Source organism: Thermobia domestica, chromosome 6, assembly GCF_964235325.1.
Source record: "Thermobia domestica chromosome 6, izTheDome1.hap1.1, whole genome shotgun sequence".
In the NCBI taxonomy this organism is placed as follows: Eukaryota; Metazoa; Arthropoda; class Insecta; order Zygentoma; family Lepismatidae; genus Thermobia; species Thermobia domestica.
The window spans coordinates 51,962,558-51,978,336 of record NC_137459.1 but is presented as its reverse complement, the minus strand read 5'-3'; the positions used below and the strand labels follow the sequence as shown (position 1 = coordinate 51,978,336).

At 38.0% G+C, this 15,779-nt stretch overlaps 1 protein-coding gene across 1 annotated transcript in view; it reads left to right on the top strand.

Moving 5' to 3' along the window:
* Window positions 1-15,779, top strand: part of LOC145687987 (uncharacterized) — a 110,974-nt gene that overhangs the window by 78,320 nt on the left and 16,875 nt on the right. The window contains exons 2-3 of the mRNA XM_081761631.1: window positions 9,795-9,947; window positions 12,344-12,801. Of these exons, the coding sequence (XP_081617757.1) occupies window positions 9,795-9,947; window positions 12,344-12,801 (611 nt within the window). The remainder of the gene's footprint in view (window positions 1-9,794; window positions 9,948-12,343; window positions 12,802-15,779) is intronic.

Below are 15,779 nucleotides of genomic sequence, written 5' to 3'. Positions count from 1 at the left end.
CTGGAAAACTACAAATCGGATTTTGGAAAAAGTTGTAATAAAAGTTGTTCGTCTCGAAGGGGGACATCCAATGATACCACACTTGACCCCCTGCCCCCACCCCCCGGGGGCGGGAGGGGGGCAACTTTGAAATCTTAAATAGGAACCCCCATTTTTTATTCCATATTCTGATTCTCCGTGAAAAAATACGTAACTTTTATATTGAACATTTTTTTCGTTGCGTGATAGATGGCGCTGTAATCGAGAAAAATCAAAATGGCTCACAAACATTTGAAAAATGAGGCATTTAAAACTTTTTTTTTGAATATCTGGAATACCTTATCAAATTTTCAGTTATAGACGGTGATAACACAATATTCTTTCTTGAAGGAGAAATGAATGTAAATCCCGTGAAATTTAATTGTTTATCACTATTATCCTGCTTGCTGATGCAAAGCATAGCATTGGGACAAAAGACAATTTGAACCGAAAATGGCAACTAGTCATTCAATGGTTATAGAAAGGAGCCGTTTTGGAATTAAAAAATCCTTTCCTTATCAGTGCGCCATGTTGTTGTGGACAATATCACTTATGAACAGAAACCTACTTTCCAAATTACTTTTTTTTAAATGTTTTAGACAGTTTTGGCAAGAAACCAATTCATAAACAGAAAGATACGACCTGAAAGATTTCAAAGCTACTGATATCTCAATTTAAAAAAGAAAAAATGGACAAGATCCGTTTTGAAAATACTCGACAATTAAAACTACTTTTAGCGTTACCCAGGAACAACGACGTGGACGTAGTAGTAATTTGTTCCCTTCGGGGTGCTTTTTTAATGTGAGTCCCCTTGCCTCTCACCATCGGGGTGCTTGTTTTAGGTGAATCCCCTTGCCTCTCACCATCGGGGTGCTTGTTTTAGGTGAGTCCCCTTGCCTCTCACCATCGGAAGCTCAATATTTTACCGAAGCAAATGTTCAGAATGGTGTCCGTTTTCTGCAATACACATTACAACTCTGTTTCTGAAGGACAATTCTACTGCTCTAAGTGTCTCTTCGCTAATGTTTGCACATGCATTGATTATGCGCTGCCGCATATTTTCTGGGGTTGTTGGTTCTTCCGTGTAACATTTTGCTTTTAGCGTTCCCCACAGGAAAAAGTCGGAAGAAGTTAAATCAGGGGATCGTGCAGGCCAATTTTGAGGACCACCTCGTCCAACCCATCGATCAGGATATTTTATATTCAAAACCTCACGAGATATCCGTGAATAATGCGCTGGACATCCGTCTTGTTGAAACCAAATATTCATTCTTGTTTGAAGTGGGACATCTTCCAGTAGTGTTGGCAAAATATTATCTAAAAAATCGGCATACATTTGACCATTCAAATTCCCGTCTATGAAATATGGGCCAATTATTCGAGTACCTAAAACACCGCACCAAACGTTCACACTCCGTGGACGTTGACGCTCGGCTTGCCTTAACCAATGAGGATTATCTACTGACCAATAATGCATATTATGCCGATTCACTTGACCAGTATTCGTGAAAGTTGCCTCATCAGAGAAAAGTATCTGTGAAATAAAATCATCATTAACTGCTAATTGCTGTTGTGTCCAATTGCAAAAGTTCAAGCGGTGTTGAAAGTCGTCCCCATGTAGTTCCTGATGCAACGAAACGTGATATGGATGGAATCTGTGTTCATGCAGTATGCGCAGAACACTTCTTTGCGACATTCCTGAACTTCGTGCGATTTGTCGAGAACTGATGTGAGGATTTGCAGCAACTGCAGCTAAAACATTCACTGCGGCATTTTCGTTCTTCACAGGCCGTGATCGGACTCGTTGTCTTGGTTGCATACTTCCAGTTTCAATAAATAATTGAATAATACTGCGAAAAGTCGTTGCAGAAGGAACATTCCTATCAGGGAACAGGTTAGCATACCTTAAACGTGCTTCTTCTACTGTCTATTTGACTCAAAGTACTCCTTAACTTCGTCACCTAATGTTACTGATATCTTCAATTGATCCATAATAAGAATTTTTCTGTAACTAATGAACAACTATTTTCATCATTATTGATCACAGACTCCAACTACATAGCAACGTCCAACTTCATCATACGATACGGACTATTGTCTTGTTGCCCATATTCTTTTCTTTCAGTTAACATCCCATTAAAAGTGAAATCCACAATCGAACTCCACTCAATAGAATTACATCAAGAAACTAATCCTTGAAACTACAAGTTATTCTCACCAATACAAACAACGACATAACCCTGAATGACATGTGAACGTACTTTGTGAGTACGTTATGTAACATTGTCTTTCTTGGCGCTGTCTAATAGATGGCGGTCTAATAGACAACAATCAAAATGAGTAAACACCGCTGACAAGTGATAAGAAAATGTTCGAAATTATGACTATTTTTTGCGATATATTTTGCATTATTCAAACTACCGTCTACGAAGCAAGAACTGCTATCACGCGTAGCAGTCCATGGTTAGATTTCCTGTAGGTGTAACACTTGCAATTAGGGAGGGCACGAGCGAGTTCGAGCAAGTTTTCTTTGAAACTCGACTCGACTCTAAAAACTTCCTCCAACTCTACTCGAAATTCTACTCGAATTCGGGTTAAGTTTCGAGTCGAGTCGAGCCAATTCGAGCTAAATCCTGTGTGTAGTTCCAAATACTCTTTTCAAATATCCTACGTAGATAATATAATTATCAATGATATTACTAGAAATATACTACCACTACTACAACTTATTATTATTATTATTATTATTATTATTATTATTATTATTATTATTATTATTATTACTATACGAAAGATAGGCGGTTTGTATCTGAATACTAAAAACTAGTTGACTGTCTATCTGCGTAGTCGACAAGTCTTTAGGAGGCAAGGACATCGGTCATGAGGTTCTGGGTTTGAGTTCCGGGGGAGCAAGCCAAAAATTGATACAAGTTACAGGGCGTCGGTCAAACATGTTCAAAACTGCTTGGTCCGGGTTTAGGGTTGTCATCGGCTCAAGCGGTCGGCTCACAGCTTATTCACTATCAAGCCAAACAGAAAAGTGAGCCAACAGCTCACCCAAGCGAGCCGGCTCAGCCATAGGCTCAGTTAAGCTGAGTAGAACCGAGTCGATGGGCTGCTTTTAATGGAGCTGGCTCGAGCCGATGGCTCACATGAGTCGAGTTGGTGGCTGATTCGAATGGAACCGGCTCGAGCCATCGCACAGTGGGAGATTTCACCAATCTAAGGGAACTTTATTCAATTTTGCGACCATGCAATATAGCAAAGAATACCTGCGACGTAGATAGCTAAATATGCCGTTTATATGAAATTGACATGAATTCGGACGATGGTCGCGTGCAACGGTTGCAAACATGGCCTGAAAAGAGGCAACGAAGTGTACGCGCTTAGAGCCTACGACAGGTACGCTTTATACTAGCAATTCATTTGGCTTGTGTCCTGCTGTGCTTACACAAAGTGATCAGTGCAGTGCTGTAATAGTATTGAGGGTGTCCGAAGGAAAGATCGAGCACTTGAACTTTGCCTTGCATTATAGGGTTCCTGGGGGATAGCGTGGAAGAAAAGTGTGTGTGAACGTGTGGAAAAAATGTTATATGGGAATTAGAAACAAGGTTTTAAGTAGGTGCTCTGTGGTGTTCAGCCTATGGATTAAGTTCACCTGAAAGCTTGTTGAGGTTAGAAGTGAAAACAATCGAGAAACCTTGCGCAAATTTGCGCAAAAACGTGAAGACGCGGTGTAAAAATTTCTCCCGTGTTTACATGGCGAGCTATATTAGATGTGTGTGAACAACATGCGTGAATAAAGCAGTTGGAAGGTTTAACAAATTGCATAATAGAAGAAACCTTGGTAGTGGAACTTACCACTAGTTCGCCAGGAAGAATAAGAAAATGTATTAATGATATACGTACTGGTTAAACGGGACAAAGCCAATCGGCACCAGAAGAGGTTGATAGAAGACAATACAATGTCGTTGGAAAATGAAGTGGACTTCAACATAGTGCCTGTTCTGCCAACGGATACTTCTGTTGAAAATAAGCGCGGTAGACCGAAAATGTACCTCAAAAGTGCAGAGTAGAAAAGTTAAAGAACATAGAATCAATTTGTTGTTCTTGCCCACACGGGGAACGAAAATCAAGAAATCTCCAAGCGCTGCACTTCCAGTTCCAGCGAAATTATCAGAAGATGAAGCTTTGGCGTTACTAGTTGATGCGAATCTTTCGAAAAACCAGTAAAATGTCGTACATGATGAGGCAAAATAAGCAGGCTGTAAAATGTATCCATCCTATGATAAGGTTATAGATAATAAGCAACATTGTTATCCAGATTAAATAAAAATCATAGAAACTTCCGTTGACATACCGGTACAATCCCTTCTTGATAATACCATAGGAAGACTCAGTAAAACACAAGATGAGTTTCGAAATTTGTCAGATGTTCGCAACATTAACATTGTTATTAAGGGGGACTGTGATGGTGCGCAATAAAGTATGTATCGCCAAACCTTTTAGATGAGCATTCAACTGACGAGAGTTTGTTTGGTATATCTATTGTCCCTGTTCAACTGTATAGTGTCACTAACAATCGTAATTGTGTCATTAGGCAAAATCCCGCTCCATTCTCTACTAGATACTGTCATCCCATAAGTTTTGTGTTTGCAAAAGAAACATTTGAAGTTTTACAAAACGAAGTCGAGAAAGCAGAAGACCAATTCGAGAAACTCACTGTAGGAGACAAGGAATTTTTCTTTCGCCCTAAGATTATTTTTTGCATGATTGATGGAAAACTGTGTAATTCTGTATCTTCATGTGCGTCTACCCAAACGTGTTATTTATGTGAAGCGACACCAAAAGAAATGGATAATTTTAGTATTCCTGCTCATAAAACTGCAGATCTGAAATTTTTGACTTTTAGGCTCTCTCCGGCTTATTCTTGAATACATCTTAGGGAGTGGATTCTTCATATTGCCTACCGCCTAGACATTAAAGGATGGCATGTAGGAGGCAAAGAAAATCGGATGAAAATGAAATAAAAGAGAAACGTGTCGAAGCAAAATTTCGTAGTGAGCTCGGACTATTGGTAGATATCCCGAAACAACAAGCAGGAAATACCAATGATGGCAATATACCCCGAAAGTTTTTTTCGGGATGCTGAAAAATCGTCCGAAATAACTGGGGTAAATGTCGACTTAATTAAGCGATTTCCCGTTATTTTCGAATGTTGAAATTGTGGTTTTCTGACTGGTACATACATATTTAGTGAGTGCGCTCTTTGCATTTTGGAAATGTATAAAAGTATTCTTGGTATCATATGTCCGTAAGCGTACTCAAAGTCCTATTTCACGGGAGAGTATTCTACCTATAGGCTAGCTTCCCGAAGAAGCACAGGAGGCTCGAAACAATAACAATAAGAAATATAGGGGACTCTTTATAAGAAAACTATCTAGAGTGAATACCAACACGGATTTAATTCATAGATTGCTCATCACCTGATCCATATATTGCTAATAAACGTGCTCCTGCCAAAACCAAACGTTCAGACATAATGTCCGAGGTACTACGATCGTTAAAAGAGCCTTATGTGAATGATTCCTCTGATCATTCCGAACAGAGCAGTGACTAAGACTAAGAACTTATTTTTACCGTCAGTTTTGCGTGCACGCTGACTCTTGTTTATTGTCCTGATTACCTAGTGTAATGCACTGTTGTGTTTACCTTTCTCACACATGTGTTACTTCTTTGGTAAATAATACACTAACAACATTCTTTATCAAAGAAATCGCATATTTCAATCGAATGAAACGTCAAAACCTGCACCATTCAAATGTGCATCATACATTGAATAAAGTTCCCCTAGATCGATGAAATCTCCCACTGTGCATCGGTTCAATTGTGCCGAGTCGCTGGCTCGTCCCAACCAAGCCGGCTCAATTGAACCGAGCCGATGGCTTTCCATTCCAACCGAGCCGGCTTGAGCTGTTAGCTCAGTTCCAGCCGAGCCTATTGACATCACTGCGCAGATTCGGCTTCTTCTGGGGCTCAAAAAGTAGACCGTGCAGGTCTAAGCCTAGACGGTAAGAACTACAGTATATACTTATATTGGTGCTCACGAAATTTGAAGCTATCTTGTTATAAAAATCTATTGTTGTCTCGTTTTTGAGACGAGATGACATATACTAAACGTACCCCCACCAGATGTACCTCTGTCGTGAGAAATATTAAAAGTATTCGACATTACTGCTTACATTTCTCATGGCTTTCGCTTTCCAGTCTAAACAGGCCATAATTTAAAAACGAGTTAAAAAGAGCTGAATGTGCGAGCCATTTATCAAACTCGACTCGACTCGAAACTCGAGCTCAAAACAGTGACTCGGCTTGGAACTCGACTCCAGAAAATTACCTTTGACTCGACTCGAGCTTAAGCTCGACTCGCGCCTATCCCTACTTGCAATGTGTAGACTATTGCAGAAAAGGGAAACCATTTCGAACGTTTGTTCGTTTGTTCAGTAAACAATGAAGATGTGTGAGAGGCAAAGAGACAACCCCAAAACAAACACCCGAATGGTAGGATGTATCATTTCATGTCCCCCTTCGAGACGAACAACTTTTATTACAACTTTTTTAAAATCCGATTTGTAGTTTTCCAGATATTCAAAAAAACAGTTTTAAATGCCTCATTTTTCAAATGTTTGTGAGCCATTTTGACTTTGTCGATTACAGCGCCATCTATCACGCAACGAAAAAAAATGTTCAATACAAAAGTTACGTATTTTTTCACGGAGAATCAGAATATGGAATAAAAAATGGGGGTTCCTATTTAAGATTTCAAAGTTGCCCCCCTCCCGCCCCCGGGCGGTGTGGGCAGGGGGTCGAGTGTGGCATCATTGGATGTCCCCTTCGAGAGGAACAACTTTTATTACAACTTTTTTAAAATCCGAATTGTAGTTTTCCAGATATTCAAAAAACAGTTTTAAATACCTCATTTTACAAATGTTTGTGAGCCATTTTGATTTTTGACGATTACAGCGCCATCTATCACGCAACGAAAAAAATATTCAATACAAAAGTTACGTATTTTTTCACGGGGAATCAGAATATGGAATAAAAAATGGGGGTTCCTATTTAAGATTTCAAAGTTGCCCCCTTTCCCGCCCTCGGGGGGTGGGGGCAGGGGGTCGAGTGTGGTATCATTGGATGTCCCTTTTCGAGACGAACAACTTTTATTACAACTTTTTTAAAATTCGATTTGTAGTTTTCCAGATATTCAAAAAAACAGTTTTAAATGCCTCATTTTTCAAATGTTTGTGAGCCATTTTGATTTTTGTCGATTACAGCGCCATCTATCACGCGACGAAAAAAATGTTCAATACAAAAGTTACGTATTTTTTCACGGAGAATCAGAATATGGAATAAAAAATGGGGGTTCCTATTTAAGATTTCAAAGTTGCCCCCCTCCCGCCCCCGGGGGGTGGGGGCAGGGGGTCAAGTGTGGTATCATTGGATGTCCCCCTTCGAGACGAACAACTTTTATTACAACTTTTTTAAAATCCGATTTGTAGTTTTCCAGATATTCAAAAAAAACAGTTTTAAATGCCTCATTTTACAAATGTTTGTGAGCCATTTTGATTTTTGACGATTACAGCGCCATCTATCACGCAACGAAAAAGATATTCAATACAAAAGTTACGTATTTTTTCACGGGGAATCAGAATATGGAATAAAAAATGGGGCTTCCTATTTAAGATTTCAAAGTTGCCCCCCCTCCCGCCCCCGGGGGGTGGGGGCAGGGGGTCGACTGTGGTATCGTTGGATGTCCCTTTATGAGACGAACAACTTTTATTAGAACTTTTTTAAAATCCGATTTGTAGTTTTCCAGATATTCAAAAAAACAGTTTTAAATGCCTCATTTTTCAAATGTTTGTGAGCCATTTTGATTTTTGTCGATTACAGCGCCATCTATCACGCAACGAAAAAATGTTCAATACAAAAGTTACGTATTTTTTCACGGGCAATCAGAATATGGAATAAAAAATGGGGGTTCCTATTTAAGATTTCAGAGTTGCCCCCCCTCCCGCCCCCGGGGGGTGGGGGCAGGGGGTCGAGTATGGTATCATTGGATGTCCCCCTTCGAGACGAACAACTTTTATTACAACTTTTTTAAAATCCGATTTGTAGTTTTCCAGATATTCAGAAAAACAGTTTTAAATGCCTCACCCGGTATATATGTGTTCTGAAATTTCAAGATGTGAAAAATTATATTCAGGTGGGTGAACACATAGACTCGACTACCTAATGTCCAACTATAAGTCAACATTATTTATTTATTTTTTACTTTTCTGTAATCTGTGAAACATGAGTTGACACAGCATGAATAACACTTAGGCCTAATTCAACAGAGTTTTCTCTGTGATTCATGGTAGTTGCGCTATTAATTGCCTCAATGTTTCTGACGTAAGACTTAAGAAGGGACGTCTCCCTCGTAGTTTTATAATTATTTTGATAGAATACTTGGAGTAATCTTTACTTCAAACGATGACTAAATAGTTGTACAGCGTGTTTATAAATGAATGGTGCTATTTAAAATGATCCATTGCTTTACTAGTTATTACTAGCGATAATGACGTAATAATACTTTGTTTCTCTCATTCTCACTAAACTTGACAAACAGACAATAGATAGCAGACAAAACAACCGATCATTGTTGAAGCAGTGGTGGCAGGTACACAAAGATCTCGACAATGGTGGAGTCAATGGTAATACTTGTACCCCCTGGCAACACTTTTCTCTGTACTTCTGGACAACTCCATTCTCTCCCGTTTTTGGTTGGTTCTTACTGCTTCTTCTTGTCAATATTCCAAGGCAGTGGTTCTCAAACTTTCCGATAACGCGGATCCCCTGTTCATTCGGAAAATGATTTGCGGACCCTTTTGCAATGCTACCTGAAATTTAACGTGGTATTAAAAACATACTAATTAGAATTACCACTAACAAGAAAAATCAAGAAAAATAATACAATCATTTATTTATTCTGAAAATATATGATTGTTTCCTAGTGAACGAAGTTTCAATTGAAAATACGGTAACTTTCAAGACTGAAAATCAATCTTTTTAAAAGAAAATAAATTTGGTAAAGATTTTCTCAAATGTGGGGTCACTAATGTGAGGGAAAAAAATTCTTTGTGTTTTTCCATAATTGTACTGAGATCTGGAATATGTTTTGTCACCATCAATCTTAGGTCCGATTCCACATTAAGACGATTTCGCTTTAAGGTTTTAATACTTCAAGAGCAAAAAAGGGCTGCTTACATTAGTAAGTGGTAGGGAAAGGCATCAAATGTTGCAATGCCTTTTTAGACAATTCTTCATATTCACAGGACAGACATGTAGTAAAGTAGGAAAACATTTAAATTTACAAACATAGGTATAATTTCTAGTTGCTTTCTTTTTAGTCACTGAAAATAATACTTCTTGCATAACAGATGTGAGTTACATTTTATTACAACACATTTCAATTTTTAGGTGTCGCGGACCCCCTGGCTAGGGCCCGCCGACCCCACTTTGGGAATTACTGCTCTAAGGAGAAAATAGTATCTGGGCTAGAAAGAGCCTTCTTTTGAGCAGGGGCATTTATCTCTCCAACGCTTCTTTACGCGTTTGGCGTATGAATAAAGTTTCAGTGATACAAAAGATGTTATTGTGTGAGTACCTTAAGATTGTAATAATTACCCCGTGAATTCTCCAAATATAATCTATTTTAAATTATTCTTTTTGCTTTTCAGATGTTAGCCAATTTCTTAAGGACATACTGGTTGAAGAGAAACTGTCAGATACAGCGGAAGAGAAACGCAAAGACTTACTTCACCGTCTTCATCAATACCTCGCCAATGATGCTACACCACCGCCTTACCTTGATATGAATGGAAGTTCAAGAGGTAAACTACTAGAAATTTGTGAAAACTATCATGTTTTCTAGCGCTTTTCATAGAAAACGCTGAAAGAGTTAAATCACGCAAAATGAAAAACGTTAAATATTTTATAGTAATTTTCTTTACGATTAGAACATGAACTCTAATTTGGTTTTCAGTAATTATTATTATTATTATTATTATTATTATTATTATTATTATTATTATTATTATTATTATTATTATTATTATTATTATTATTATTATTATTATTATTATTGACTGCGCAATTGGTAATAAGACATTCACGGAATATAGTACAATGTATGGAAAAAATAATGTATCAGTTTCAATTATCTATCTGCGTCAGTTCGTTGGAGACACTTCTTTGGTCTGTCGCTGTGAGTTGAGCTCGCATAGTTTATTGCATAAAAATGATTCAATTCATACGACTGTATTACCAAGGTTGCAGTGCTAAGGCCGTGCCCAAAAGATACAAGTACACATTCGAAGTATGCTTCTCTCCGGAACTGACGCCACCTAGTGTGCGTCAAAATGTCGAAGTTCACAAATCTGCAAGTACATAGTGCGTAGTGTGCGAAGATGTACACTACGTTAGTATACTTGTGAGCTTAACATGGCGGTTTCTCGTAAAATGACCTACTAAAATTTTAAAAGGCATATTCTTAATATTTTTTGAGGCGAAAATGCTTGTGGGCTGTTCTAATAATAATTTACTTGATAAATATACAAATTAGTGATTTTACAAATTAGACTATCTGTAATGCAGCTATTTACACGTAAATGACAAATTTTAATGACGTATGAATTAAAATGTTAAGCTCTAGTATACAATAATGAATACCTAGATTATTCATTTCTCAATAGCTACAGCTACAGCTGCAGCTGCAAATATTAATTCGTAGGTAGATAGGCCTAATTTTCTACTTTTGATTCTAAACAAATTCCTTTCAAAGCTACCATATTTCTTTGCAGTTGAGAGAGATTGTGTTATGCCAACTACCGTATATGTTGCATTTTTGACAGCTGCCCAAAAGTGAAATACTTATACATATCAAGAATTTCTTTCTCCAGATTTATTGAAGATTTCACAAATTCCTCTTCCTAAATCTTTACTTTGGCCATTTAATTTTTATGAAGCTTTTTTAAATGTAGGCTGTGGATGGACTGAAGCATTCTCTTGCAGTATGCAAGACAGCGACTTATTCAAATGAACGCTTGCTATGTATTGAAGCAACTAGACCTTTGAAACTGATCATTTCTTCCATAAATATCGTGAACGGTTTATTACCAATGACGTGATAGTTCAGTGTGTGGCTGAAAACTTTTAGAAGCACCCTCGTACCTTGCTTTCTTCTTTAAACTGTTCTTAGCCGCTACTTGTTTCGTGCACTATAATCTGGAGACTGTTTCACGAAAACTTACAACCTGACATCCCGTTTTTGCAAGTTGCAAACTATCAAAAAGAAACACTAGAACAAATATTAATAATTGTATTTGCAAATACTTGAGTTATTACCTTCAATTTGTTACAATTTTCCTCTATATCCAATTGTAAAACAATTATTTATATCAGTTATAAACTAGTATTTATCAGTTACAAACTAGTTATGAAAGAGAACCATGATCAAAGTTAATGAATAGTTCTGCAATTGAACACAAACTTGATGGCACTAAACAGCGTGACAGACATCTTGGCATTTGAAGGCGGCGCTCCAAGTTCCCTTTAAATGCTGCTGGCAAATGAGACATTGAAACAAAATGTTGCCTTTTAGCATAATGTTACAAGGAAACCATTTCAGTTAAGAGATTCATGTAAATAGCATTTGTATAATTTCTGTTAAAATTTTTCGAATAATTTCTTCCACATCATTTGAGTATTGAATTATCGTTGTTTGATAATTATTTGCTACCTTTATTGAAATATTTTTTCGAGCAATCATTTAAATTATGAGCATTTGGATAATAATCATTTAAATAACAAGTAGGTAAATCAATATATATAGTTTGTTTAGGGTATGTTTGCAGAGAGTTAATAAATATAATAAAGTCTGTCCGTTTTAACCATTAACTGTAAGCTAATAACATACAATTTTGGGTGATAACACGCAGTCAACTGTTTAGAAAACAGGTACTGCACCAATCAGATTGATTGTGCATGGTGCAGTGGGGAATGTTTGTTTCTGGTGTAAGTTGAGCTCACCTCTCCGCAATGTAAGTGTATTATGCATTTGTTTGGAGATAAAATTATCACAAAACGAGCTGGTGGTTAATTCTTGAAACGGACAGACTATATATACTGTATCATTTTAGAAATTTATTATAAAAAGAAACTTGTTTCGTATATGTAATTTTAACAAAATTTTTGCTCGCATAATGCATAATAATATTTGTTTATTTAGAGGCCGAAGATTATGTGCCGAGTGATAACCCTGTGTCAACCGCAGCTGATGAACCTGGTTGGTACGAAGAATTTCCAGCCGACTCACCCTTGACCGAAAACCAAATTCAAGAAGTGTCTTCACAAGAAAGTCAATCGTCATCGGAGTACCCCGAAGCTGATGATGCGTCCGTCACTCGGAGTCACCCAGTATCAGCATCGGATATCAAGGCAACTGCCACTAAAACTGGTCCTCTTTTACGCAAAGAGAAGAGGTTTTTTATGGAACAGTACCGAAGGTATTGGGCAGGACTTCGGGACAATCTATTGTTTCTGTATAGCACAGAGAAGGACTTGAAACCTCATACAGTGCTGGATATTCGTGGATACGATGCTCGGCCAGCATCATCCGAAATGAAAGACAAAAATAAGAGAGATATTTATTTTGAAATTGTTTGTACAGGAAAGAAATCTCACCAGGTGAGTTCTTTACAAAATGTCAAAATTTCTATAAAGATAACCAAGAAAGTTCTGTCGCTTTTTCACCCACCACCTTCGAACATCCATATGTCACCCAAGACGTACCTAGAAGATCAAAAATAGTCACCATAAGCATCGACGACATTCTGCCAACGTTCTGGAAGGCCATGGAACCCATCGCGGTAGAATTTGGTGGGTCGTGAAACGAAGAAGGTATTAAGTGCATTTTGCACCTCTAATAGGGATTTGATCTGGTGTCCTCTAACAAGTAAAGAGTCCAAATGGATGAATCGAGTTGCGGGATGAGACATAGTGTATCTGATAGAGGATGTGAAAATATGTGTATGTGCAAAGTTATAGCGGCTGAGCACCATAAGAAACGGAGGGGGAAGGGGTCAAAGTTGGTGGGGAAGGCCTATGCTATGTTATAGAAATACATCAAATAAAGTGTTGAGACGTAAAAATAGTGAAAGATAGACAATACAAACAGTAGTAGTTTCACATATTGGCAAACGAAGAATGGGCAGAGTAGATCATGAACCTCCGCTGCCATTTTGAAATCCGCCATTTTGAAATTGTGATATTTTTGAAATGGAAAGGTAGTCATGTGATATGTCAATTAGGACCAGCATGTTCTCAAAAAGTCAATTATGAACTTCAGTGATCGTTATATGCACTTATTCGGAAGATTTAGGATCAACTTCATAGTTAGGCCTATTTACGAAAATCTAGGAGCCTGATACTAATATGATGGAAGTTTGGATTATCACGAAAACAAATTTAAGTTAAAGATATCTACAAGCCAAGAAAACTAACAGTGAAATTTGATATCTAAGGTGTATATTAGTACATTATTATTTATGACATTACTTCCGATTTGCTTCATATAGTACCGAAGAGAACTGTTCCGGTCTGGAAGAACCGTTTCCGCTTTGTTTTTCGCTTTTGCTTGAAAACAATGTAGAGTTTATATAGCTACCTTTTGTTAAATCACATACTTACTAATATAGACCATAACACAATAAAATCTGATAGATTGGAATGCAATTTTAACGTACTGTCTGTAGACTACAATTTTTTTTCACAACTTGCTATATTTTCACTCAACTTTCTTTGTCCGCCTCCGTAAGCAAAAGTAACTTGGGCCGAGCGTAGCATGTGATATCTGGATGAAAAGTGGGCTACTGCAGTCGAATGTATTTTCGTAATAATCCAAACTTTCAACATACGAGTATCAGTCTCCTAAATTTTCGTAAATAACTGTAAAGATGATCGTCAATCTTTCAAATAAGTACAGATAACGATCACCAATGTCCATAATTGACTTTTTGAGAACATGTTGGCCCTAATTGATATATCACATGACTACCTTTCCTTTTCAAAAATATCACAGATTTCAAAATGGCGGATTTCAAGATGGCGGCGGAGGTTCATGATCTACTCTGCCCATTCTTCTTTTGCCAATATGTGCAACTACTACTGTTTGCATTGTCCATCTTTCATTATTTTTACGACTGAACACTTTATTTGATGTATTTCTATAACATAGCATAGGCCTTCTCCCAGCAACTTTGACCCCCTCCCCCTCCGTTTCTTATGGCTCTCAGCAGCTATAACTTTGCATATGCACATATTTTCACATCCTCTATAAGACGCACTATGTCCCATCCCGCAACTCGATTCATCCATTTGGACCCTTTACTTGTAAGATGATTGTACAAGGAATGGGTGTTTTCTTGAACACAGCTCAGCTGCTGATAGTACACAGTTGCATTGATGCTCTGACCAGCTGGTACCAGTTCCTCATGCAAGATGCCGCGAGCAGTCCACCAAACATACAGGAGGACCTTCTTCTGGTGCATTGCTGGTTTCGGCTGTTTTGGAACCGGATCATGGGATGCCAACCGATTATGACGGCGATTATAGTCCCAGTTCCTCATATGTCTGGCCACTTTTCGCCTCACTTGCTGCCTGAAAATCTTCATTTTGGACATGTGTTGGTCTTCCGGTACGTGGTGCGTCTTTGAGTGTTTCGTAACCTTCCTTAAACTTGTTAAACCACCTCTGTACTGTCGGCGTAGTCACGACACCCTCGCCAAAGGCCTGGCATATTTTCCGCCCCGCTGCAGTGGCGTTTGATCCCAGTTTGAACTCGTACAACATACACGCCCTTATGACGCTCTGTGGAGATCCCATGTTCACTCTGTCCTTACGGAAGTTCACGATGTAACTGAACTGCTACAACCAGGTAGTGTATTGGATATACCCACACAAATAACTGGACCTCCCCTCATCTCCATTCGCATTCAACTCACTATGTGAGGGCCAATTGAAGACAAACTTTCACAAAAAGCGGCATAACTTTCTTGGTTATTTTTATATTTTGAAAATGTTTATGTAAATATTGATTGCTAACAAGTTTTGTAACTTTAAATCACAAAGAGAAATTTGAGTTTAAATAATATACAAACAACAGATTATTATTTCAGTCATTTTACATAAAATTTGGTATGTTGTAGCTATAAATATCAAAATGATATTTTTAATTGCCGCGTGGAAGTATAAATCAATGTAATGAAACCTTAATTACTCAGTTCTTTCTTTTGCTTTGAGTTTAACATCCCAATTTTACACTCCAAGGCTAACGGAGACGGTGATGATGATAATAAAGGAAATTATGGAATTAAGAGTGAGGAAGTAAACGGAAGGACCCCGAGAAAGATCACGCACATAGTGTTTGTCTTCCACCATCACACATTGCGAGAAGTGGGACGAAAGTAGGAACACCACGCACTAGGCTTGAGCGCTGTTCCACAGAGTCACTGTGATTTCTACACAGTTCTTTCGTGCATGGTATCAAAAATCTTAACTCTTAATCTATTCGGGGTGCCCCGTAGCTCAGTGATAGGGCACTTGTTAATTTGAACTACAGTACTTCCAGCTTGAGTAGATGGTTAAGAGTCTTCATCCCGGCGAAA